At 42.4% G+C, this 27086-nt stretch overlaps 1 protein-coding gene across 6 annotated transcripts in view; it reads left to right on the forward strand.

Annotated features, from left to right (window-relative positions):
- CELSR1 (cadherin EGF LAG seven-pass G-type receptor 1) overlaps positions 1-27086 on the forward strand; it is a 176015-nt gene that overhangs the window by 50138 nt on the left and 98791 nt on the right. For all 6 annotated transcript variants that reach the window (XM_032996275.2, XM_032996271.2, XM_032996269.2 and 3 more), the window contains exon 2: positions 19440-20078. In XM_032996275.2, coding sequence (XP_032852166.2) covers positions 19440-20078 — 639 coding nt within the window. The remainder of the gene's footprint in view (positions 1-19439; positions 20079-27086) is intronic.

The raw sequence follows: 27086 nt of genomic DNA on the forward strand, positions 1-27086 counted from the left end.
AGGATGGCAGAAGGTTTCTCATGGTTGAGGACGATAGATGAGGACAGAGCTGCCATGCAGCAGCAGGAGGGTTACAGTGCAATGGCTGGGATTTAGTTTAAGGTAAAAAGATCACATCTTTGCTCTGATGACTGGGGGGGTATATCTGCTTGAGAAACAGCAAAATGTTGTGTTGCTCTTGGTGGGCATTATTTTAAAAGACCCTTTACTTATAAAATGCAGTTTAAAATCTGAAAGTGTTACCAGGTGGCTTGAGAGGTGACCTTCAGAAGTAGTGTAAATATTCACTTAAAAAAAAAAAAAATTATTTATTTTTTATCGATATATCAGATACATTAACTAGGAAGTCTAGTGTTTCTGGATTCATTTACATGAACCACTTAGTATCTTTTTATAACAAAGCTATCAAGAAGGGAAACTAACTGTTTCCTACTTCTAAAATCCCAAACATTATTTGGTGCCTGTCATGGTGTCACCAGGCTAAATACAGGCGTATGTCCTTCTGAAACCAGCCAGAATATAATAGATACAGGAGCTTTGGTCTCTGTCATTGACTGGGAGGGAAAGCTTGTCCTTTCCCAGGGCACGTGGATGAGGGGCTGTTTAATTGAGCTTGGGGGGGGGACACGTTCCACACGGCGGGATCTGCCAGAGGAAGAGCAGCGCTGGGCTGTGGGCGGCTGGGTGGGTTGGGAAACCCGTGCTCGGTGAGGAGTCCTGGCTTGAAATGTTGAATGTGCATTCTCCGATGACTTCATGAGGTGCCGAGAGCCACACACACTGCATGCACCACAACCAGCAGCAAGTGAGAGAGAAATTAAACTAGAGGAGGTCATGGTTAAAGTAAGTAGATGTGGCGCTCCCAGTGAGATTAGCACATGCAGCAGTTGCCAGCTCAACATATTATGTCCATCTCTCAGGTCCAGGTGGGCTGGAAGTTACTTCTGTGATTCAAATAAAAATACGCTAGAGATATTCAGCCTTTACCATTAAAATTACTAACTAGTCTACATAAAAAAAGCGCAAACAGTGAAGTTTGTATTGGGTTTAAATGAGCTTGTGTCATGTCTGAAAACTGCAGGTAGTAGCATTGCTAGAATTAAGGATTTCCTTGTTGTATTTGTCAAATCACTTTTAAATAAGCTGGCTGCTGTGTTCATTACTAGCACTAAACGACCCTGTTGTTGCATCACCAGCTAGTTTTTGTTTTAATTTGTAAGACCTTTCAAGCCTCTTTTCTTGTAATTAGATTCTACTATTTCTGTATCACAGAAGTGTTCTATAGCTCTGCTAGCAGAAAATAAAGATTTTTTTTTTTACTGTGTGTGAAAACACATAGCATGTTAAAATTTCCTACTTTTTTGCATGGTGTGAAAAGCCAAGCAAGTTTATATTGTGCTGTGATCCTTTCCTCATGTCCAGCTTCAGCTTCCTCTTAACAATTGCTTTGGGTTTCATCCCATTTATTCACTCCCATAATGTTTCACCTCCTAATTCTTCTGAGTTACTGTATGGTTTTTTGTTAGCAACTTCTAGCATTGCATCACACACACACACCCCCCATCTCTATCTCTATCTCCGTCTCTATCTCTGTCTCTATCATCTCTTTCTCTATCTCTATTCTCTCTCTCCATTGTACATCAAAGAATCATTATTCTCTATTTAGTGATGTTGCCTGGGTCACAAATTGCATCATTTATTAATGTTTTTACCGTAGCTTGCTTCTTTCCTGTACTCTCTACATTGTGTGTGTACATTAATGTAGCTGTCACCAAGGACTTATATTTCACTCTTTCAATTAATATTTTGACTTCTGAGGTTTTCTTTAAGCCATCAAAAGTGCCAACAAAGAGTTGGATTTGCAGAGTCATATATTCAGCCATCATCAGCTTGCAGAAAACCCAGATTACATAGACCTGAGAGGTATGTCTGTGTTAGGAAGATGTTTACATACTGCGGGGCTGTCAGCAGCGAAGGCAAACACCAGCCATCATCTTACAACTTGTGGCTTGGTTCTTGTAACGTGTATTGCAGCGTACAGTTGAGAAGTAGGAATGTATATTTAGGAAGTAAGAAAAGTAATTAATTTATCTTTTCTTTTATGCTATATGCTGGAGCCAGTGATGAGACCTCTGAGCCAAGTGCCTCCCCTGTTTTTTTCCACTTATCTTGAAGTCCTTCTGAATTGTCAGCTGTGAACACAGGGAGGTTAACACCCTCTTTGCTTAAGACCATTTAATCTTAGTACTAACCTTTCATTGCAGAAAGCACTCATGAGTCCTGCCAATGCAGGTCTGTTTCTGCAGTGCTCCTGCATCCTTTGGCTGCTGTGCGGTGTCTCTGCTGACCTGCAGTGGGTACCAGAGCAGTCTCAGAGGGGGCTTCCCCTTGGCTTTTCTAGTCTCACATTTCTAGCATGATCCTATTAAGCACTGACTTGCCTGCTGCTCATCTCATTAGTTTTCACTTGAAAATACTGACTCGGGAAATTCCCCTGTATTCCTGAGGTGATCTTCCCTCCGTTTATTGTATTAAGCCCATCCTAGCTCCCAGATGGCAACATCACATCTCATTATTACAGACCACAGGTTTGGCTCTTCATTATGAAGCTACCAGTCACGGTCACTTCATCTGTCTGTCTCCTGGCTTTGTCTCATGTTTGCTTCTTGACTGTGAATTTGGCAAGTTTTGGGTACGTGTGTCCTTTTCCATGCATTGGTATCTGTGGGAGCTGCAGCTCAGTCAGTCTGAGCAGTCTCTAAGCCTACGCAATAAATTCTGCACAAACATATGCCCAGGGACCACAAATCCTTTTCTGCAGAGACACCTCTGCTCTGTTACTGTTATCTTTTTGTATGCTAGCAGCCTGCTGAGACCCAAAGCAAGGTGTACAAACACAGAAAGACATCCATCCCTTGTGGCTGAGAGAAGAGATGGTGAAAGTTTGTCAGACTCACTCAGAGTGAGGCGTGGTGGAAGATCAAGGCCAGTAGTCAGCCATGTACATTTACATCTACGTTTGCTATTGGGACCCTTCCTTTCTACATTAACATGGGAAAAAGGCATCAGTGACTGAAGCTATTGGTGCCTGTTCTCACCTGCCATCACAGGCAGGCAGTTTCTCATAGGTGCCTCAGAAGAGAGAATTTTTCAGTGAGAATAGAAGGGAGTGGTTTGTGGACACTCTGGGAGGTGGAAGAAGGGGCAGACACGTGAGATGAGATGAAACATAGGGGAAATCCGATATTGGGAAATGGAGCCCCGCTGTGTTGGCAGAGCAAAGGATATAAGTGGCAATGCATCACAAGTAGAAGCAGCAGAATGACCACAGTGGCATGGAAATCTCAATGCACCATGTCTACAGAGAAACATGAGCTCTCTGACACAGTTCCCCTGCTCATGAGGATCTTATGAGTCACTACACTATTGCTTTAAGAACTAAATTTGCTTTTGTTAGTGTACCAGTTCTCCTTTCTTTCCCATTTTCTTTGAGGTCTTGTAGGGATGACTTTCTACAGTTCCCGATTTTCTTCTTTGCAAGGTCTGTGGGTATCTCTGCATCTGCTTCAACACAAGCATCTGCTTCAGACGAGGGCTGACAGGACCTGAGCCCACACTGGTAATATGGAACAAAAAACGATATGTAGTTACCGTTGAATGATTAATTTTCATATCTGCATTCATGGTTTTCCCCTGCTTGCACTTCTCCATCCCACTTCTTTACTGCCTGTTGACAATTTGCATTTGAAGCAGTTGGCTTTAGTATTAATAGATGTTTTGTGACAGTTTGGCATGCCAAACTGGGCCCTGTTCACCTCTTAAATGTGCATTTGCCTCCTTGCCCTTCTTTGAAAATCTAACAGCTGGGTAGAGAAGGATTAGCCTCTCTAGACAGGGCTTTCAGAAACATCCTTTAATTAAAGGTGCAGGATGGAACTCAGTGATCACCTCTGATTACTGGTGCAAATGCTTTAAGAGGAGAAATTAGAGCAACAGCATATTAAGAGGTGGGTTCTCAGGTCTTAATATCCCAATCAGTTCGGTCTTTCTAAAGTGATTTGGCCAGATTCTGCCTTCTGGTACCTGTGTGTAAAAACTAGAGTAACTCCAGCACACTGAAGACATTGCACAGCAGAGTGGTTGCTCTGCTCCTTCATTTAGAGACTGTTATGAGTTCAGTGCTGCTGAGTGCGTTACTCAGAGAGGACCGAGGGAAGCACCCTACTTCTTTTACAGGGATAAGTGGTAATAGAGAACTGCTCCGTGTTTCATGCTCCTACAACCTCGTCGTTGTCACATTATTTCTTACTACATTACTCAGCTTCTGTTGGTGATTTGGGATTACTGTTTGGTATTTTCTAGGATGGTATAATTATTCAAATCCCACAATTTAGACAGCAGTGCACAGCATGCACTGAGTGAAATAAGTACTTTTAAAGTAATTACAGAAAAATCATTAGTTGATTGGCAAGTTAAAAGAGCTGTGAAAGAGAGATACAAGATGCACTCAGTGACCTAAGGAGACCCCCTGTATTTCCATGGTCTCCAAATCATCCTGCACTTCCCAGACAACTCAGTCAGTAAAATGCAGCAGATGTTAAATGATGCTGTATATTAACAAATTGCAGTATCCTATCTATTGCCTTTGACTAGTGTCTGGGTACGAGTCATGGGCAAAAAACCCCCAGAATTCTGATTACGAGTGTGGATGTAAGGAAAAAAAAAATGTATTAGGTAGGTAGTATTAAAATGTTTCTTCTTTTTGGGTGCTGACTTAACTTTAACCACCTGTTAGAGCATTTTCTGAAGCCTCAGGTTACCGCTGTAGAAACAACATACAGGAGATGTCTTGAGCCAACTGAGAAAACCAGATGAGAGAGTTCACTTTACAGAGCTGGAGCTGTTTTAAAAAGCACGGGAGCCTGGTGTCACAGCAGTTTCCTGTTCACATGAGCCTCTTTCAAAGACAAATGTGAAAGGATTTAGCCATTAAACATGGAGCCAGCAGCGGTCCTGAAGCAAGAACATGGAGTTGCATTTCCATAAGATGAGACTGTGCAACATCTTCTTTGCCAAACAAATCTCTGAAAAAGGGGCAAAGACAAATTGGTAATTTTTTCAGGGCTAGAATATTTTATTTGGAGCTTGAACAATCCATGAAATTTTACTGTTTTTTGTTTTTTGTTTTTTTTTTTTTTTTTACTGTTAATTATACATCCATACTTAATTAGATGAGAGCGGGGTTTAATGAAACTGAAGTAAAAGATAAGTTTGGCAACCAGGGAAGCACTTTTAAATTTTACTGATGAAATTAGAGTAAGTTAGGGGTCGTGAAGGCTCAAGTTTGGCTAAACACACCCCACTCTGCAGGCTTCATGCCTGTGAACAGTTCCACCCCCACATGAAATGGAGTTTGCTTCTGCTTCGCTGCTCAGCATAGCTCACCCATGTCAACTGTCCTGCTCTATCTCCGCCTCCTTGTAGCTACAACTGCAGCAGTTTGTTTTGGCTGGGAAGGCCGAAAGAAGATAAAAGAGGAGTAAAAGCCAGATTCTCTGGGGCAATTCTCTGCTCTTCTGGGGTTATTGGAGGAAGAGCATCATCCACCTCTTGATAGCAGCCACAGGAGTCAGCTGTAACGGAGACAGCCTGAGCTGGAGGTCAAGAGCAGGGACTCTATACAGTCATCCTTACCAGTACAGGATTTTGAGTTATATATAGACATAAAAAATATATATATGGGGTGGTAGAAATTATCTATGTCATTCCCAATGAAAGGCTCACTGAAATGGATATGTTTCTGTTAATTTGTATTGGTTTCAGTGACGTGATATTGGAAGATTTCTGATAGAAATGTTTTTTCTCCACTAGATGCTTTCTGCAGACACTGCAGCCAGCTGTCATGATAGTTTCGTGTGCATCTTGCTCTGAGGAATGACATCCATGTGACGAATTGTGGAGCCGGGTTGGGTGACAGCTGGTCATCACCACTGGCCACCACTCTTCCCCCAGCCCTCCTGCCTGTGCTGCCTCTGACCTGCAGCGTGCCAAAGCTTTTTCCCTTCCTAGCACACGTTTATGGGAATTTTGCTGTCTTTTCCTCAAACGTTGGCCCATGCTGAGCCACTGCTGCCTGCGCTGCTCAGACACCCCGGCAGCCCTTTTAAACCTCTCCTGATCTGGGTGGCAGCTGCTTTGCCTTTCTCCCCATCACCAGCTGTCACATCCAGAGAGAAATACTTCTTTCCATGCAAATACTGAACCTCTGCTTTCTTTTCCCAAGAGTCCATCTGTGAGACATTCAAGGAAATTAATACTTTGAGCAGCCAGCGCTGTGATGTCCTGCAGCTGTGGACCACCACGGGTAGGATCTGGCAATCTTAGGAACCCACCTCAGATATCAGCAGGTTTCTTGCAGGCTAGGGGGCAGGGAGGGGGTTCTGGTATGCCCTGTGGAGAAAAGGAGTGAGTCTCCGCATACGGGGTGTTTGCAGGGGTTGTTAACCCAGTGCCAGTGACTGCAGGTGTTATAACTGGGTGCCCTGTCAGCCTTTAGGAAGCTCTGTCATGAAGATGCTCAGCACTGGCCAAGTACAGAAATAGCCTCAATCTAAACAGATCTAAAGAGGTTTTTGAAAACGAAGGAAATTTTTAAAAATACCTAAAATGCCTAAGTTCTGAGAACTGTATCACTGTATAGAGGCCATGTCATAAGCCTAATTTTACCAGTGGAGAGAGAACAAGTGGCTGCACTCAAGGGCATGGTCCAGAGAGCCAATGTCCTGTCCGTACAGATGACCTCAGAGCTGAAATGGTGAAAAAATGTGCTCTGGACACTGAAACAGCAAATCCTTTCTGCTAATTAAACTTCAGCAATTATCTGAGCTCTTGGGAAATGGCTCCACAGTATGAAGCAGCCTGCAGGAATTCAGATAAACTCTTTGCAGAGAAAATGCTGATATACAGACAGCTGCTTATCACAGTGTGTAGGACAAGATTTTAAAAAAGATTTAAAAAAAAAAATTAGTATTTATACTCACTCAGGGATAATATTTATCCCATACTGCATGCATACAAATGGCTGACACGGACGTTTGGTATGTTTTATGCAAAGGTAATAGGACCTCTATTAATGCTTGGTTAAATCTCACCCTTCTGACTCAGTGTTTTCTCGGGAAGCCGCACTCTCTTGGAGTCGTACCAAAGTACAGTCTGGGAGCCTGGACTGAAGACTTCATGTCCAGCAGTCCCATAATGCTCAGGCTGTGCTGATATCAGTGGGACTATATGAGTAAGGATTCCTAGAATGAGGATTTTCATGGTTTTCATGAATGATTTGCATTTTAAGGCTCAACATTAACAGTGACAGTTTCTGAGGATATTTTGCATAGGCTCAGTGTTTTATATTTTTCCATAAAATACAACTAAAACAATTAAAAAGAATGCCTTTAAAGATATTAATAGAAAACTACTGTTACTATAATGAAGGAGAGATATATATTTATTAGACTTTGTAGAAAATACAAGCCTTAAGAAAACTCACTGTACAATGAAACTTTTTTCCATGGATTTCCATGGTTTATTCCATGGGAGTCAAAAGTGCTTGTTCCATGATACCATTAAGGTCATTGTATGTCCAACTTTCACTGGATGTGTCCTCTTTTCCACATGGAAATTTTGCTTGGGTTGAGAGGGCTTTGCTAATGGATGTTAGGATGTCCAGCAATCTGGTAGGACAGATAGTTTCAGCGGGATGGCTGGAAACGGTGGATAAATTGTCACTAAACCAGTAAAACTTTGTGCTGCGCATGATGCAAGTGGAGCAGGGTGGCCCTGCTCAGCGGTGGGCACGTGCCTACTGGATTCTGGCACTCTGCTGTAGTGAGCCTCTGTTTGCTGTTGGATACCCTCAGCTCACCAAATACCACTTCTGTGGATTGTCTGCAGCCTTGTCAGAGTAGGAAGGAAAGAACCGTCACCCAGAAGAGAAAGACACAGTCACCCTGCCCTTGGGCAGAAGCCTGTGACTGCTGGGCAGAGTCTGGCCTGGCACGTTCCTGGTGATGCCCTGCTAAAGCTGTGGTAAGATCAAGGTTATATTGAGAGCACAAGTATTTTTCTCCATTATCCAGTATAGTAAATTCCTTTAAAGAGAATCTTTAGCTTATGGAAATTGTTGGGTAGCCTCATATTAGTCCTAGAATGCAAAATGCCTGTTTTGCTCAAGATTGCCTTACAAAGTATCTGGCAGAAGATCTTATCTGATTGCTAAAGAAGTGAATCATGTAGTTACGACTCCATTCTACAGCTCACCTGAATAGAAATCATTAGATAGGCATTTGAGATTACAGTATCATTTCTGAAGATCAGTGTAGTTTCTGAATTTCACCAGTGGCTCCGAGTCACTGATGTTACCCACTTTAATCTGTCATAACTTGACCTGCCCTTTCTCTGCGTCACCTTCCCAGCATGATGTATGGCGATAGCAGTCAGCCTCTTGCATTCTCCTGATTTTGTCTGTGGGCCTGCTTTTCTCTTTGGGAAAGTTTTGGAGAGAAAAGTACCCACTACAGGTTCAGGACTATAGAAACAGGAAACAAGTGCTTTGTCCTTTTTGATTTGTGTCCAGCATACTAGCTTTAACGGCAGGGATCCAAGAATAATCTTCTCAGTTGACCATGCAGCCAAAAACACGATGATCTCATTGCCAGTGGCCAGTGACACGTAGATGGTTAGCTAAGCAAAGGGGGTTTTTGTTTTTGCATTGCGTTTTTAAAAGATTGTATGGGTTGCCTATCAACAGAGAGTCTGGACAAAGTACATAGCATTTTTTCTATAAATATTGCCAGTGCCTGGTGAGTCTTTCCCAAAACTACAAAAGTTTGGTAAGGCTGGTTTTGCCTGTTTATTTTATCCTTTTTGTTCTTTTTTCTTTATTTTAATCACATGATGCAAGCAAGTACCTTTTATTTCAGATTTTTATTTGCTTAAGCTTATTTCCTCAAGTTTATTTGCTTCTTATTATGTTTAACTCAGCAGACCTCAATTAGCAGAAAAGGTCAGCAAACCTGGTCAACTGAAAATCTAGTAAGAAAAAAGAAGACCTGTTCCCTTTGAAACCAAAAATGGGGGAAAACATGATATTTTATTGAAAATATTTCATTCTGGGGATTCCTAATGGAGTCAAGCTAATTTAAAGTCTTAAATTCTTCAGACTGTGGAAGATGGGTGTATTTTGTGTCAGATCACAGCAGATGGACCTTGATGCTCCCCATCACTTCTCTTGATTTTGATCTACTTCTTATTAAAAACTCTTAAAAATTACTTGAACTTGAGAGAGAAGGAGAGAAAAAAAAGAGTTATAAAGACTCTGAAACCTTTCCTTTAGGATATGCAAGTTACAGGTGGAACATCCATGCTCCAGTCATCAAATTTGATGTGAACTGAGGCAGCATGAGACGTTATCCTGCTTGTGCGGGTCTCCATGTTCGAGCATGTTCAAACCTCCTGGGGAAGAAGCAGTAGCTGAACCAACCCATCCTGTGCCCAGTGCCTGTGGATGCTGACACGTAGCCATTACTGCTTGTCCTTCCCCACATGGATAGATCTCTGGTTTTCCCTTGTATTAACTTGCAAATGGTCTTTTATGACTGAAACTACATAAAACTGGAAAAAAAAAAACCAGATATGCCTAAGAACCCTCTTGGTTTCCCAAGCTGTGCTTCAGTAGAGCACAAGCACAGTCAGCAACCTGTTTAGCTACCACAGCTGAATTTTTCTGGTGATTTTTCTGTTTCAGGGAGCCGGGCGAGGGGCGAGTTTCTGCATTGCCCAGTATATCAGTAACTCTTTCAGCTGATACGGAACTCTTTTGAAAGCTTGTCTGTAAACAGAAATGATACCAGAAAAACGTGAGCATTGTCTTTTTTCATTGTTCCCTCCTTTGTTTTCCGGTCAAGATAGCAAACCTGAACTCCATCCATCAGGAAGCATCCCCATGGTTTCCCTGTGGATCGCAGCAAGGAACAGAGCATATCTCCAGGCAAAAGGAACATGGGAATATGGAGACATTTAGAAAAATAAACCTGATAGATTTAGTTTTGCTGATACTGTTTTGAAAGGATCCTTCTGAGGTTACTAATACACAGTACAGGTGCAAACACAGGCAGAGAAACTATTTCCTTATTGCTGCTCCCAGTTTTGAAGCTCCCAGGCCCCCACCCCAACTTTTTCCACCCCCCTTGCTACCCCCGAAATAGTTTTCATCCACTCCTGCTTTGAAACTGCGAAGAGAGAGAGTTGAGCGGAGCCCTGGCTTGCCTGGGGAAGTTCTTGCTTTAATCAGACCGAGTGAGTAAAAATGTTTGCGGGGATGCGTAGCTAGAAGGAGAATGGAGGCTTTTGTGGCAACCCATCATTTGCTCCCCTGGCAGCACAGCCGGGCACCCTGAGCAAGGGCTTTCTCTTTTGAAGTGGGGTTAGTGACGTAAAAGCATGTCTCGGGGTAAACACATTGCTGTTATCTTATTCTGTACAAAATACATCATTTACTTGAAGACTATGCCCTGAATGGAGATGAATGCTGAGACATCCCATGACTGCAGTTTAGTTTGTCTGGTGCTTTCATGGATCTTTAAGAAACCTGTTTTGACTCCTGTATACAACTAGTTACAGCTGGGAAGGTAGTGATACCCATGAATAGCCCGTTGGCTGTGGGGTGAGTGGGTGACTGGGCTCCCTGTGCCTGAGCTTCATGTACCCCAATGCTCACCAGCATCTCGCCCTTCCCAGCAGTGCCCCGTCTAAGCGACCGCAGCCACTGCAATATGGGGCTTCAGGCAATGAAAGCCTGCTGGGAAACCATCTTCTAGCTGTGGACATTTAGCTATGCATTTAATTAGAATGAAAATGTAAATGATATTAAAACCCTCTCCCTTTAAAGTTCAGAGAGGCTTAAAAATTATTGCAGTAATTAGGCAATAGTTTTGATTATATATGAAGTGAGATCAAGCTCTATGGGAGGTGGTGGAGCCCCCAGCAATTCAGTCTGTGAATCTGTCTGGTGTAGCGCTCTGGAGTGGGCTTTTCCATCTGAACGGGTCTGATGAGTGCCGTAAGATGCCCAGTTTCCGTAGACATTAGCATGAAATGAAATGGAAACCCGCCTCTTCAGCTGGAGTGTCAAAGCTACATTGCAGCTGGCGTGCGGGCCGTGGAGCAGCGGCGGGGTGGGCTCCGGGGCTGTGCACCCCCGCCAAGGGCCTACCTGGCCCGGAGCCGGGCAGGGGAGCGGGAGCGCTGGCGGTGCCGGCGGGCAGGCAGCCGGGCAGAGCCGCGACGCTGGGGCCGGCCCAGCCCCGCTGCCCAGCACGGCCGGACAGAGGAGTCTCGCCGGTCCTTGCTAACAAGGAAAACCAGCTGAGGTACAGAGATGTGCGGAAAGGAAAATCGGTTTTCATTTTAGCTAGCAGGAAGATCTCCTCATCAGTAAAATGGTCTGGAAGGAGCGGGTTGTTAGCGTGCCTACGTTATCTTCCCACATACACTTCCCTCTATCCCTCATCCTTTCTACTTGTGCTTTCTGCCCAGGACAGGGACTTGTTTCCTTGCCTGCCTTGTCGCTGCTGCATCCCTGCCAGCTTCCCCTGCCTGCACCTCGTCTCCCGCAGCAGTTATAACCTGTGGGCACCAGGTACCTGAAGAGCAAGAAGTGATGTTGTGGGAGGGTGTTCAGGGAAGTTAGGTGTATTTTCAGCCTTGCTACAGTCAGAATTCTTGCCAGCAGATACAACTTGCCTTACTTCCAACCCTCCGGAAATATTCCCCCAGAGTAGTGTTAGCAACCCAATTAACATTTCAAAACTCTCAGCTTGAATGCACTGGTTTCAGAAAAGATAATGACAATCTTTCACAACATTGAGCAATCCAGTTGGCATCAATCTGTTCTTAATCCCCTGTTCAAGCTGCAAACCAAAATATGGGGGTATTTTCCTGTTCAGTATTGTGTACAAAGTAAATAATCCTGAACAGCACAGGCAACATTAAAATAATGATGCCAAAATTAGTTGTTTTTTTGTTTTTTTTTTTTTTTCTCTTATACACATTGGGAACTCACAGTTGCTTTATGCACAGTTTCTTCTCCTACAGCTTATTTTTTTTAGCTGTCTGATTTAGCTGGTACTGTTATGGGTGCTGCCAAGGGGACTGTGTAGTGAGAGCTGCCATGAGTTGCAAGCCCCAAATCCCACTGCCCACCTTTCCCACGTGTCCCAGATATCCATCTCTGTCAGGATGAAGAGATGACTCATCTTTCAAAAAGAAGTACATAAAAGTTTGACTTGAAGCATTTTTAAGAGTGTCTGTAGCCTCTGAGCATTAGAAGTGGCTTTGCCTGGAGGTGTCTGGACAGACTTGTCAGGATCCTTTGCTTGCACCGACCCCGACATCATTTCACAAGTGTGGATGTCGCTAACGCTGCCATGGGGCAGTGCAGTGGCAGGGCACAGGCTGACATAGCCACAACCCAGGTACATACCCTGTGTCCTGGGTGGGCTGGGGCAGACCCCTCGGGTGCTCTGAGCTGCCTCAGTGGCAGCGGGACGATGCTGGAGGCAGTGTGGTTAATGCTGGTTTAGGGAGAACTCATTGCTGGTGCAGTCATACATAGGCACTGACCGTGCCAGCATGAACTATTGCCTGTCCTCCATCAGTCTTCCAACCTTGGACTAGTCAATCACGCATACCTGCTTTTCCCCCACAAGACTTTACCCAGGACACTCCCCTCTCTTGTAGCTCAGTCAGGACTGAACCCCCATTGCCAATGTACTTGCATACACCACACAGTTCATCTGCCTAAAGTTTTACCTCACCCTGTGATCTAAAATCCCCCCATAACACCAGATAACACATCTTTCTCTTCCCCTTTCCTGTGACCCTTCCAAACCCTCTCATCTTTAAAGGCCGATGGGCAACGCTGGCCAGTGTTTTCAAAATGGAACATCTGCAGAGGGAGGGTAGAGCTGCTTATCCATCCTGGAAATTTAAGAGATGTCAGGGTACAGATTCAGACACCTGATTTTAGGAGAACCCTTACAACCTTTACAACTCATGCTGTGCAGTCCATCTTGCATGCTTCTAGTGTCTACATGCTTGCTCTGCTCATCCCTCATCTTTTGCTTTCTACTTGTGATGTCTTGATTTTCAACCCTGAGCCTTTTCCTGGGCAGAGTGTTGCTGTTGTTTGGGGCTGCCGGGTCAGGAGTGAAGCTCTGTGTGAGTGCACTGGCAAGGAATCAGGGCATTAGACGCTAGGCCCAATTTTGGCTGGGAGGAAAGCCTCTGAAAGTCAATGAGAATCTTCCTGTTGACATAATGGGCTTTGGAGCAGACCTGGGTTTCGACATTCTTCAGAGCAGTGGTTCCAATGTGAACCTTTGGCACTGTGTGAATAATAGGTAATTATTTTTCTATATCCTTTCCAAAGCCTACAACTTGTATTGGCAGCCAGTGCTCCTCAATGCACAGAACTGAGCCTGGCAGCCTGAAACAAAGGGACAAAAGCAATAACATAAGCTTCATGTGACTGAGGGGAAACATTTCCATGTCATTTCATCTAACCTGATACAAGGAAGGAATTGCTCCTAAGTGATACTTCCAATCCCAAGCAAAGAGAGGCTTTGACAGAATCCATTAGTGCCTGTCTAAGAAATGATAGGATGTTACACACAATAAGTTTATGTTTTTCCAAAGGGAAGTGATGGAGTGTATTTCTCATGGATGTTACTTTTCTATTATTGCATTAATTAATATCGCTTTTCTCTACCAAAAGAGACATTTGTACTTTAATCTGTTCCTACCACAAAACAGGGACTACTTAGAGGTACACAGGGGACATTTGCCACTGCCCATTGTTCTGGCCTTTTAGAGAGCTAAGGCCAACACCAGCCCTCATGTCCTTTGCCAAGGTGCCCTGAAGACATGATCAGAGTGGGGACACATACAGAGTTTCTTTCCTGAAGCACTTTTCCGGTCAGGCTGCTTGCTATCTGGGAAGACCTTGAGGTAGGGTCTCTGTAAATTCATAATTATGCCTATTTTGATTTTCCTTTCTGGTAATGTTTTCTGCTGTTTTAGCAAAGCATCTTACTTAGGTTCCAACATGCCATTTTCTTTATTTTCAGGATATTTCCTCTGCACTGTAAACTCCTGAACTTTTCCATAACGTAGAAAATATTTTAAGAATTTTATCTTACGGATGCTCGTAGACTTCTTATTTCTACTCATAGAAGTGAAGCTTTGTAGTGCCTACAGCAGTGGTTTGGGAGGGGCAATATTAATACACTGATATTTTATGCATTTTAAACGTGTTTCCATAGTGGTGGAAGCACAACACAAGGAAGGGACTCAGCCCTGCAAGACTTGCAGACCTTCTGAGGCAAACTGAATCTTAGCACGGGATTATGTATCTCACTTTTACAGACGTCTGATTTTTTACTGCTGTTTGCTCAGCAGGAAGCATGGTTTGGGTTCCAGCTCTGCTTGGGCAGCCAGGTATTGCCTGTCATCTCCATTTCTGAGAGCTGGTGCTACTTACATGCTACTGACACCCATGCAGTGGAGAGGATGTTAAAAATATGTCATCCCCATCAGTAATTCAAGGCTTAGCACTGGGCTAGATGTGTGTTAGCTCTCATATATAAAGACATGGCTGGAAGCAATGGGAGATGGAGGTCTGATCATTCCAAGGCATGTTACCAAGCAAAGGCTGCTACTGATGGCCATGCCTGCTTCTTATGAGCTGAGAAGAGCAAGAAGTTATTTGAACCTGTGGAGTGTCTTTATTCTGTGTTTTACTATCCAAGGAATTTGCATGGCTGTCATAAACTCTAACATCTGTTATTTCCAGATGCATTATAAAGCAGAATTAGAATAGTTTTGGGTTGGGATAACTATAAAAGAAAGCTCTGATGGTATTTATATAAAATATACAGCTTTCGTAATTATCCCTAAGACCTTTGTATGTGATAAGACAAAAAAAGATATTAATTATTTTATTTCTGCCAACTTAAAAACCAAACAAAAGAACCTTTCTGGCCAGGTGCTGCCATTGCCAAATATGCATTTCAGTTAAACTTTGCTGTGTTTACATTTCTAGATAATAAAATTCTTTAGTTTATGGACTGCCAGAAGATAGAAAGCTGAGATTAAAGTCTCAGATTTGATTAGGTTTGTCATAAAGTAAAGGTAATCATGAAACAATGACTATTTAATAAATTCTTAGTTATTCATATATTTTGGAGAGGTTCAAGCTTTTGTCAGCCTTACTGTCTTCTCTTTTCTTTGTAATGTGTCAGGGTATGTAGTTGCTATTAAATCTTTTCATTAGTTTGATGGAGGATGAAGATGAGTAGTTCTGTTTTTAAGGAGTCTATTCAACAATGACAATGACACAGAAGACAACAGTCTGCTTTGATTCCCACCTTCTGGAAACTTCTTTTGTAGAAAGTATTCCTGAAATAATATTGCCAGAATATAAATTCAGTGTGCAGGGGCTGCATTTGTAATGAACACCTCTTCTCCTGTGCATGTACCCAGCCATTCAGAATCCTCTTTGTCCATTCACTGATGTGTGGCACTAAGAATCTTTTATTTTAATCTTTCCACTTTGTTTTTGATAAACTTGGCTGAAACAGCTTTTGAAAGAACCTTTTATGATTTGTTTAGGATATTTCTGTTGCCTTCATTACACCAGCATCTCAGCATTTCATTGTCTGCACCCACTACTTCACAGTGTACATGGAAGTGCCATTATCCCCACTTTACAGAAGAGAAACATGAGGAAAGAGTGACAAAAGCCATTGATACAAGGATTTTAGGAGTCAAGACCACGAAAGGACAGGTCAGATCCTGTCTTCATCCTTGGTCTGTCCTGTGTTTCCCTGTTTTCTAGGCTATCAGGGTGGCAGTGGCTTGGGCTGCTAAGACACAGGTCATCCCCTTAAACCCCTCTGAGCAGGATGTCTATGCATCCCATCTGCCAGCATGGCCTGTGTTTTTAGATCTCCTTCAGGAAGACTCCTTCATCCCGCCAGCTTGCTGAAGCCAAGCAGATGATGGCTGTGGGAACCAGTGACAGCTAAGCCTTGCGTATGTGTATGTATTCATCCGTGTGATAGTCTGCTCCAAAGAGTAAAGTGTTGCCAGAGTTTCTCTGGTGTAGCATCACTTGACGGGTGTTTACACACCCCTGGCTGAAGCCATCTTGCATCTGCCAAAACATGATAGGGTCTTATTATAGCTGTATCATAAGACCTTTGAAAAATAAGATTGTCAGAGCCAGAATAACGGATTGGTTGTACGTACGTATTGGATAGCTGCATATGGTAGGCATGTCAGACAGTGAAAGGCCATAAAGTATTACCACTCCATGAAATAGTACTTCCTAATACTATTTTTCTGACAATTCTGGCAGTAGACATTGGAGACTTTCATGGAGTATTTCACTTGAGAATCTCAAAACACATATATTATTGTGTATTTAGGGCTTAATTCAAGTCCCAATAAAGATGAGGACAAAATTTCCACTTTCTTTACTGCACTTGTTCCAGCCCTCAAAGCGAATGTTGTCTGTTGAAATTTGCATAGATACTAATTTGGCCCCATAAAACCACAGATTGTTTCAACTTCCCATGAATTTCTGAATGAATAGATGATTTGATCCCGTGATGCTTCTCTCAGACTTGCTGGTGATATGAAAGAGATGCTTGTGCAGCCAGCTGCATAGCCGTGCTGCCCTTTTGTTGCATATAGTACATGCTCAGCTCCTTTTTACTGTCTTTTTATTTTAATGCTCTGCAACAGGGCTGCAAAAAGCCAAACTGGCTCTTAAAACACAACTTGATTTTGCAGCTATACGTCTGTGCCTGGTTTTCTTTTGTGCTGCCTGCAGAACAAGAAGGCTGTGTGGTATCTGACACCGGGCTTTTTCCAGTGATTTATTAACTGTGTCAGAAAAGCTGTTGTGAATGCTGGGAAGCTCTTGCATATTGTGACAGTTGATATTGATTATGACAGTTTGTAGACTGCAGTGCGTTGTCAGACAGTGGATTGTATTTTGTCTTCTTACTATACATACCATGGGCTATAGATCATAGTGTTTTCTTAAGAAAAGGACCCATTGTCCAACTTTCTCGTTGGTATGGGAGAACTTCTGTAGCATATTGTGCAACAAATAGCAAAATAGTTCAGGCACCCTATGGGACAGGCAGACAAATGTCAGTTGCTCTAGGAAAAAAAAAAAAAAAAAGGGAATAGTTTGTCCTGTTTCTGGACTTTCAGGGGAATGAGCTCTGCAGTTGACAGAAGTGGGTAAACTAGTCTGAGGATGTAATTTCTGAAAATACGGCGCATCCTGTATTGTCTGTTGGCCAGAAATCCACGGACTGTGCAGGAGGAGCAGGTTACAATGAGGATTTTGGCTACCGATCTTTTTTAAAAGTTGCTTTGGGTCTCGGTGGAGGCTGAAATTACATGTTTCTAGAACGAGTCTGAGGAAGAGGAGATAAAGATTTCTGCAAACTTGGAAGAAAGTGAAAGCTGTAGCGTGAGCTTCTGTGAGGGGCACATCAAACAGATCACCCCAAGTAATGACCTCTCCTGACTGTTTGGTTTTAGCTAGGCAGCAGTAAAGTAGCACACAGGAGAAAAGATTTTTCTGTTTACCTAAAAGAAGCTTCAGTGTGGAAAAAAGTCAACAGCTAAGCTTTTACAGGCAACCTGATCAGAAGGGAAGAACCAAAAGCTATTTAGTTAATTATGCTGCTGTAATTTACTATATTGCTACTATATTATTGGAGGAAAAATCTTGCAACGATATATTTCTTTTTAAAACAAAACAGCACTTGAGGTGTAGTGGTGACAGTGAATAGGAAAGGAGCCACTCTGATTTTTCTGTTCTTGAAAGACCTTTTATAAGACATCATAATGGGTCATAAACTTGCACTTTGAGATAGCAAACTTTAGGAAAATGACCTTTAGCAATCCACACTATTAGAATTTTGATCTCACACTGGGTTTAGAATGATTCAAATGCAGTTTCTGCTGCGAGTTTACATTGATGTGATTAAAAATCTATTTCCACACGTACCTTATGGTTTAATTGAAATAAATGTAATAGCAGGTTATGTGTGAAATTTTTTTCTGGGATACTTTGGACCAAGACTACAGCAGTGAGCTGGGGCCAAGGGGAACTGGATTCAGTTCTTAACTCTACTGTGGGCCTGATACTGGCCACTCATCCAGTTCGCCTCTCTCATGAGATGAACTCACCCCCATTTCTGATTGTTTATTTACACTGTGAGATCTTTGAGATGGAACATTTCTTATCAGAAGCCAGTCTTGATCTCTCCTGGGATTTCTAGATGCTGCTGTAATATTTTCTGTAACGTGATCTGTATTTTAATGAATCCTTAAGGAGAGAGAATTAAACAAAGTGGTTTGGTTTCAGTGATGATGCAACTTCCCATTCCATGCTCACATTGAATTTGGATTAATTATAGCACTCACTGAATTATAATTATGTTTCATAATGATAGAATGCTCTAGAGTTTGTACAGTCACAGCACTACAGTAACCCTCAGGATGTACTGAGACTTTACAGTGACATCTCTCAGTCTAGTGTCAGATATTAGTGCTATATTTATATATTTATGGGTTTTATGGCAGAACATCTGCAACTATATCATAAATGCTTAATGCTTTAAAGGAAGGATTAAAATGGAAGAGTTTTTAAATGTATGATTTTCACTACAGGCATATTTTATTTGCCTTTTTTTTTTCTAATTTTCATAAAGTATTATGAAGGAGCTAGATGTGAGGAATGAAGCAGTTCAGGAGTTCAAATGCGAAGACTTGTTTCCTTAGGTGACTTTTATATCTAAAGGTCTGGTCACAGTTCTCTGTCTGTGCATAGTTCTGGCTCCTTAAGCCTGAGACCATGCCTGGAGGAGATAATTTTTGTGTTGTGCTGTGAAAAGCAACAGCTTCCCTGTGCCAGTTGTAGACTAGCAGTGACTTGTATGAAGATCCATTCAGTTGCCATCATGAGAGGCCTCTTCCCCTTGGCCATCCTGGGGCTCTCAGGCTGTCTGTTTGCTCACCAGGCCTTGCCAGTTGTTTGGCTGGGATGTTCTCCAGGTGTTCTGGGTTCTTTGAGATGTCTCTGGTCTGTGGAGTTGCAATCATGAAGAGATTTTATTTTGTTTTCCTGAGTAAAGGCATTGGTAATCACTGCAGAAGGTGCATACATTTTCCTCTCCCATCCCAGTGCCTTGAAATGCCTCACAGGTCCATTTTATTTCCAGGAGACTGCGGGAGCCTCTTTGTCTGTAGGTTGAAGCCTGCTCTCTGACATGACTGTTATCTTTCTCTCTTCCCTTCAGATGGTGTCCACAGTGTCACAGCAGTCTGCACCCTGCGTGTCACCATCATCACGGATGACATGCTCACCAACAGCATCACAGTGCGGCTGGAGAACATGTCCCAGGAGAGGTTCCTTTCTCCCCTCCTGTCCCTGTTTGTGGAGGGGGTGGCAACAGTGCTCTCTACCACCAAGGATGGTATCTTTGTTTTCAACATCCAAAATGACACAGACGTCAGCTCCAATATCCTGAATGTGACCTTCTCAGCTTTGCTCCCTGGTGGCATTCGAAACAAGTTCTTCCCTTCTGAGGATCTGCAGGAGCAGATCTACCTCAACAGGACCCTGCTGACCATGATTTCCACGCAGAGGGTGCTGCCCTTCGATGACAACATCTGCTTGCGGGAGCCCTGTGAGAACTACATGAAGTGCGTCTCTGTCCTGAAGTTTGACAGCTCGGCCCCGTTCATCAGCTCCAACACCGTCCTGTTCCGCCCCATCCACCCCATCAACGGGCTGCGGTGCCGATGTCCCCCAGGCTTCACAGGCGACTACTGTGAGACGGAGATTGATCTCTGCTACTCCAACCCTTGCGGGAGCAATGGGCTGTGTCGGAGCCGAGAAGGGGGCTACACTTGTGAATGCTATGAGGACTACACTGGTATGTGTTTATCTTATCTTTGACCCGTGATTTATATGTTAGACCATCAGCCAGGCCAGCTCTGTGTCAAGCTGAAATTGCTGACATTCTTAGTCAAAGGGAGAAAAACTCCTGGTGCTGGCCTTCTGGTCAGGAGAAGGCTTGCGAGTGTCACATGTCACTTAGAGTAAGTCCCATATCTCTGTGCATGCATGGTGGCAGGAGCCATGCCTTCCTCCGGGTCACGCAGGGGGCCCAGCAACTGCTGAAACAATTTGCATTGTGTGAATTTCTGCTCAGAATGCTTGATGAAAACGTATTTATTCTGTCTGGGAGGAGAAAGGTGGGGGACATACCTTGGTTCATGGTTTTGCATGTTAACACCTTTCTGGCCCCTTAGCAGTTCCCTCGTATCAGGGTATAGTGGGGATGTGGAACCTCAGTAGAGGGTTGTCAACCCTTGGTCATCAACAAGCACGGAGCATGACGATGGTTCATGGTCCCAGGAAACTGCAATAATGCACATTTATGGGAAATACTGCAAGTCAGCTCCAGTTTGTAAATGTCCAGATAAACCCCAGAAGAACATAGCTGCTTCCAGGCCTGTCTCCAGCAGCCTGCTGAGGAACGTATTTTGGCTCATCATGAACTTGACAGCTAATAAAGATCAAAGTGCTGCTTCTCAAATACTCCTGAGAAGTTACGAAGGAATATTAGCTGTGTGTTTTCTGGTACTTCAGTAAAGTCAGTGGGATTATTTATGTATTTGAAATTGCACATGCATTTAAGCGTTCTGCACTAACGTGCTGCCAGCTGTAATTTATGCTGATGGCTCAGCAATGTCTACTGTGACCCTTGCAAATGAGGGGTGAAGCAGAGGGGGCTGTTCCCAATGCTGCCTCTCACTGCTGAAGTTATAAAAAAAATGAAAACATAAATTATTTAAGTCTCCATGTAAAAAGAATCTAGATGATGTATATGTCTACTGGGCTGGATCCAACCCTCTAGGTGAAAGGGTTTTCCTTCACTTTCTGTGGCTTTTGGCTCAGGACTGTAATTAAAAATGTGATGATGGTAGGAGGCAGAGGAGTCAGTGAGCAGGGATGTGGCAGCAGCAAGTGAACTGGGCTTTCCCCAGCCAGGGGGACCAGAGATGCTCCCCAAGATCAGAGCAGGGCTTAGGGCAGCAAGACCTTCCTAAGGTGCTGCAGACTAACTTTTTGCCTGACTGGTGAAACCCTGAATAGAGCTGTGAGATGGTTGGGATATTTGGTGTTTGTTGAGGAGTGATTTTCCTGACAGGCTTCTCATGAATGATTTCCATAGTGAAATACATTACAAAGTCCTTTATCCGGTAGATACAGCTAATGCAAAATATGTGCAGCACTGGACATTACAAAGTAGATTTTATGACCAGTTTATTTCATTTAACATGTTTATGTACTATTGTAATGTAAATAAGAATGGTTAGAAGTAGCAAGTTTCATTAAACAAAGATATGCTTATAAATAGAGTTAATTCATCCATGTCTTAGGTTTTGGAATGACATGCATTCCTACATCACAGTTTGAGGGTCTCTTGCTAGAAATCTTCAGAAAAAAAGGCTAAACATACTTTAAAAATGAAAGAAAATAATCTTATATTAATAATTGATGAACATATTTAATAATTAACACTGTAGTCAGAAGAGGCATGGTACATATTTAGAGGAGAGGCACCATACTATTAATACAGAAAGAAGGATTTGATCTGTAACTGTATTTTCAGTGCACAGTTGTTGAGTTAAAAATTAACTGTCCTTCTGCCAGAATATTAAAGTGATCAGAAGTAAAGAAGTAAGCACTGCTTGCAGCCTTACCATCTTTAGGTTTCAGTTAGCTACACTTCAGTGAAACACTTTATTCTCTGGAAAGACAGTTCACATCATGATCGCAGTCAGGTCGGCCCAGGGAAAACACACCCAACTGTGATCAAGAGGGCTCTGGAATCCCTTACCCTGTAAAATGGTACAAATATTACTGAATATGTCTGTTTTATTGCTGAATGAATGAAATAGAAATTTAGTGTTAGCCCTGTAGTTGGTGGTTGGTTTACCTTACATTAGTGCCTTTAGGCTCCATGTTGCATGACAATGTTTTTTCCATCAAACCTGACACACTTGCTCACATGTGGTGGTCATTAGTTGGTGGATTTTCATCACCCTTACAGAACGAGGTGGAAGATGTTATCAACAAGTAATCTGTTATTAGAAATATGTTATGAAGGTGCATTATTGAATGTTGTTCCAATCTCCCTTAAGAACTGTTACTTCACCTATGATTTTTGTCCTTTCTTTAAATACGTTCATATCCATTTGCAAGTTCAGTTTGTTAATCATAATACAGTGTTTTCTGCTTGTATATAAATATTGTTTACAACGATCCAGATTTTATATCTGTTTAGTATTTAAACAGCATAGGTTGGTTTCAATAACAGCAGTGTGTATTGGCTCACAGAATGCAGTGATCATAAATCAGAATGAGGAGAGAATTGCTAAGGCTGAAAGTTGGGACATTCTGGTATTACTTAAATGTTACCACGGTATTAACTCAGTGTAGTAACATACCAGTATGAGGTACTTAGGAATCTTTGAATTAATTGTAAAAGATGAAATATGAATGGTAATAGTCAAGTGCAGCCTGCTCTGGGAGCTCTCATGTTTCCATTTCCCAATTAAGAGCCTACATAGAAAAATAATTACAAGAAAATGTTATGGTCTGTCATCTCTCTTGTGAGATATGCTGCAACTCGATGAGAAATCACTGCACAATCATAACCCTGTACTGAATCTATCCAACTGGTCACCTGTTAAAAATATAGCATTTATTTCCTGTAGAAGATAATTATGTCCTATCTTAATCAGATGGAATTTCCCCCCATTTTTCCACCCCGCTTTGAAGCCCTCCATTTGTTTTGATGTAATTGTTAGTCATTTATACATGATGAAAGTTTCTCAGTCTTCAGGAGTCTTCTGTTACGGGCACAAAGGTAAACTGAGCTTCTACAAGGTATTTCTGAAACCTGATTACTGGCTAGTTTGGGGTGATGTGGAATTAGCTTCACTTCCTGTGATGTAAGGAGGTGAGTGAAGAAGGACATATATTTTTTTCAGAATAGTGACCCCTTTAACTTCTTTTCTTTATATACAAATTAGTTTAGAGAAGTGAACAATGTACACACTAACAATCGTGACATTGGTGGCAGGGCTATGTGCATGGCTAACATTAAAAGAATGTAATTTAAGTTAAGCGAACAAATTTAATGAACTTGAACACTGTGGAAAGCCTGTGTAATTTTTCCAGCTTCGTTTCATATATCTCTGAGTGATGCAAAAGCAGCTGAGATGAACTGTAGGTAAAGGCTTGGGACAGAGGTGGAATTGTCTGTACTCCTCAGGGGTAAACCCCCCAAAGAACAAACTAATCATGTCATCCACATCAGTTTTGGAGGCATGATTGCCACTGTGGTTCCCAAATGAGCTATACTTCCAGCCCCATCCTGGTGCCTCCGGTAGAGCATACCACTGTGGCTATAAGTCACCACCTTTTTGGGTGTGAATTCCCACAGGTCCAGCCCTGCCATCAGTGGGTGCCTGCTGCTATCGCTGGGTCCTCACACAGCTCTCGCCACAGTTCAACTCCCACAGTCCTTCTGCTCAGCAACTGCCGTGACTATTCTCCTCGACAACTGTGCTCCCAAAAAGTAAAATCTAATTGTCACAGAACAAAGGCACTCCAATGGGGAAAAAAAAACAAAACAAAAAAAAAAAAAAAAAACAAAAAAACAACTAACACCACCAACCCCTGAAATAAGGAAGAGATTTCATGTTCCCACAGTTCTCCTTAGCATATGGCATTCTCTCTGCCTCCTTTGCTACGTAAACCCTAGCAAGGAGCAATTTCTAGGGAAAAAAGATGGTCAGAGATTTGCCATATCCTCTGCATCTCTCCTTGGATTTCACTTCAGAGAGGGGAGAAATCTTAAGTGGTTGTAAATCTTCTAGTAATCAAATACAGCAATTAGAGATCTTTTACGTGTTATACTTTTTTTTCCTCCTAATTTATTTTTGTGATACCATATTGACATGAGGAATCATGACATCTAACGTGGCCGCTGTGAATTCTGACTTTGTGTCATGAGAAGGTAATTATAGCCGTTTTCACAGTGTTGTGCCAGAAGTCCCTATTCATATTGTTTAGTAAGTTCTCAGCATTTGGCTCTTGCAAACTTATAGCGGTAAAAGTAAATGTGAAGATTTGCTTCTGCGTTATCTTTACTTATATCCATTCTTCAGATAGTAATTTCCCAGCTCGGTCTGATACCAGATTCTCATTTTTCAGGCCAGAGAGATTTATTTGTGAGAATTTCAGCTTTTAAGCAGAGAAATCTGGCAGCCAGGGTAGCCGTAATGAGTGTTTTATCTTGGGTGAGAGGGTCTGAAATTCCACTCTTGGTTACACTTCTGCAGCTCTGCTGGAGCAGTGGGATCACAGGTGTGTAACAGCCAAATCCTGTACAAAAAAATCTTAATTTGATTCCTTCAGGTTCCTTACTGCATCTTTAACTCCTTGTTTAGTTTATGAAAGGCCGTGGCTTTATGACAGCAAGACTGCACAAAGTTTATCCTCACAGGGTTGTGGGGCTTCGCCAGAACTTTCAAACAGCTGTGACCAAGTTTGTTTTTAATATAGAACACCAAATAAGAAATTCTGTCATTCGTAAATGCTCCCATAAATGTAAGGACATTGTCCACGGTATGGGACAGCTTTGTGGGTTGTCTTTCTGATACCTCACTCAAATGATAAGGCAGCACAGTGAAGGTACTAAAATTTTTTCTATAGCTGCTGCCTTAACAGTGTCACTTAGTCCAGGTCTTCAAAATTATGCTACTGGATTCCAGGTGCATTTATATAATAAAGAGATGAAAACAGCCTAGGCAAGGCTTAATACTGTAAAAAACAGTATATACAGTTTCAAGAGTTTAAATATAATTACAGTTATTAGGGTGCTAGGTGATTTGCACTTTTTTCAGAATTTAAAGGCTGTCTATTTTCCCACTTGCAGAAAGTCTTAACAGTTTTTTATGAAGTTTTTCTACTGATTTTGAATGCAGGAAAAGTCAAGGAAGACTGCTGACTACCAGCCTTTTAATAGCTTTTGTTGTTTCTCGGTGTCTCAGAGGAGAATACCTAGTTGCCTTTCCTTGCAGCTTCTGTCTGGCAATACCATGAGAAAGCTTACATAGGGTGGTTGCACCCCAGTGAAGGTCTGTATAACGTTGGAGGTCTAGCAATTTTACTTCTTTTTCAGCAGTGCTATGCCATGCCATTGTTTCAATGTTTTTGGTGAAACTAGGCCTTCATAATTGCAACACAATTTCCCTTTGAATTGCTGTGGACCTGTCGCTCTCTGCAGCTGAGAGAAAGTTTTCACATCTGATGGAGAGATAAATGATCGTTTGCTTATAAGATCCTTCCTCACGATTAGTACTCCTTAGTTTTGTTCTCTGCACAGATATCGCAGCACAGTCTTTTCCATCAATCTTCAACTTTCTCTGTCTCATCAGCATGAAATTTTTGTGAGGAAAGCCTTCTTCTGCCTTTATTGAATAGGCAGACATCTCTGTTGGTGTAGGACCCCATAAACAGTGCAGTGGAAGGTCCAGAAGCAGATCTTAACTCCTCCAAATGTTTTTCTGAGCATGACTGGTGCAAAAGCTGTAAAAGCCTATCATTTTCTCTTTTTATGATCTTTACCACTCAGCTATGTACTGTGAGACACAGTGTCTCGTAAATCTTATGCTCAGTGCTTTGAAGTTTCCCTGTATGACCATTGCATTTGCTCATGCCAAAAGCAATGAACCCCAGATGTTGTCTCGTGAGCTGAGTTAATATCTAAACATATAAGGAACCCATACAACCTATTCTTTGCAATTAGCCACGGATAATAAGTCTTCCATTGGCTATTGGTCAGTGCATGCAGCATTTGAAGAGCACAGCAGTCAACTGTGATACTTACTTTCCTTTCTGTCCTTTTAGCACGATATCCATTTTGTTTCATGAATTCATGTCCTGGTTTCATCTGGGATAGAGTTAATTTTCTTCCTAGTAGCTGGTACAGTGCTGTGTTTTGGATTTAGGATGAGAATAATGTTGATAACACACTGATGTTATAGTTGCTGCTGATCAGCGCTTACACTAAGTCAAGGACTTTTCAGCTTCTTGTGCTGACCCGCCAGCGAGGAGGCTGGGGGTGTGCAGGCAGCTGGGAGGGGGCACAGCCAGGACAGCTGACCCAAACTGGCTGAAGTGGTATTCCATACCATAGGACGTCATGCTCAGTATATAAACTAGGGGGAAAGTTGGCCAGCTGGGTGCTGCTCAGGAACAGGCTGCACATTGGTAGGTTGGTGGTGAGTGATTATTTTTCATTTGCATAACTTGTTTTTCTTGGGTTTTATTTCTCTCTTTTTGTTATTTTCCTTTTCATCATCATTATTATTATTATTTTAATATTTTAATTATTAAACTGTTCTTCTTTCAATCCGTGAGTTTTCTCACACCTTTCTGATTCTCTCCCCCATCCCATTGGGTGTGGGGAGTGAGTGAGTGAGTGGCAGTGTGGGGCTTAGTTGCTGGCTGGGGTCAAACCACAATTCCTGAAAATAAGTATTAGTTTTGGATATTCAGATTAAGAGGTATCACCTGGCAGAATTCTTGCTTTTGGGTCTATGTATTTAGTCAGAGAACTATGACTTGGTCATTACAAGCTGTACCTGTACAAAACACTTTTCATCTAAAGATAGCTGTGGACTATGCAAAAGTTACTAACAGCAAAAGAGGCCTCTGAGACATCCCTTTGAGCAAGAGGGTGCTGTTCCCATCACCAAAGGGATGGGAAGCTGAGTCACAGCTTCTTCATCTCTTCCAGGTCACATAAAAGCAGTCAGTGGCAAGTCCAGAGTGGCTGAGGCAGCTCCTCTGAGCCATT

Source organism: Tyto alba, unplaced genomic scaffold (assembly GCF_018691265.1).
Source record: "Tyto alba isolate M040663 unplaced genomic scaffold, T.alba_DEE_v4.0 Super-Scaffold_2, whole genome shotgun sequence".
In the NCBI taxonomy this organism is placed as follows: domain Eukaryota; kingdom Metazoa; phylum Chordata; class Aves; order Strigiformes; family Tytonidae; genus Tyto; species Tyto alba.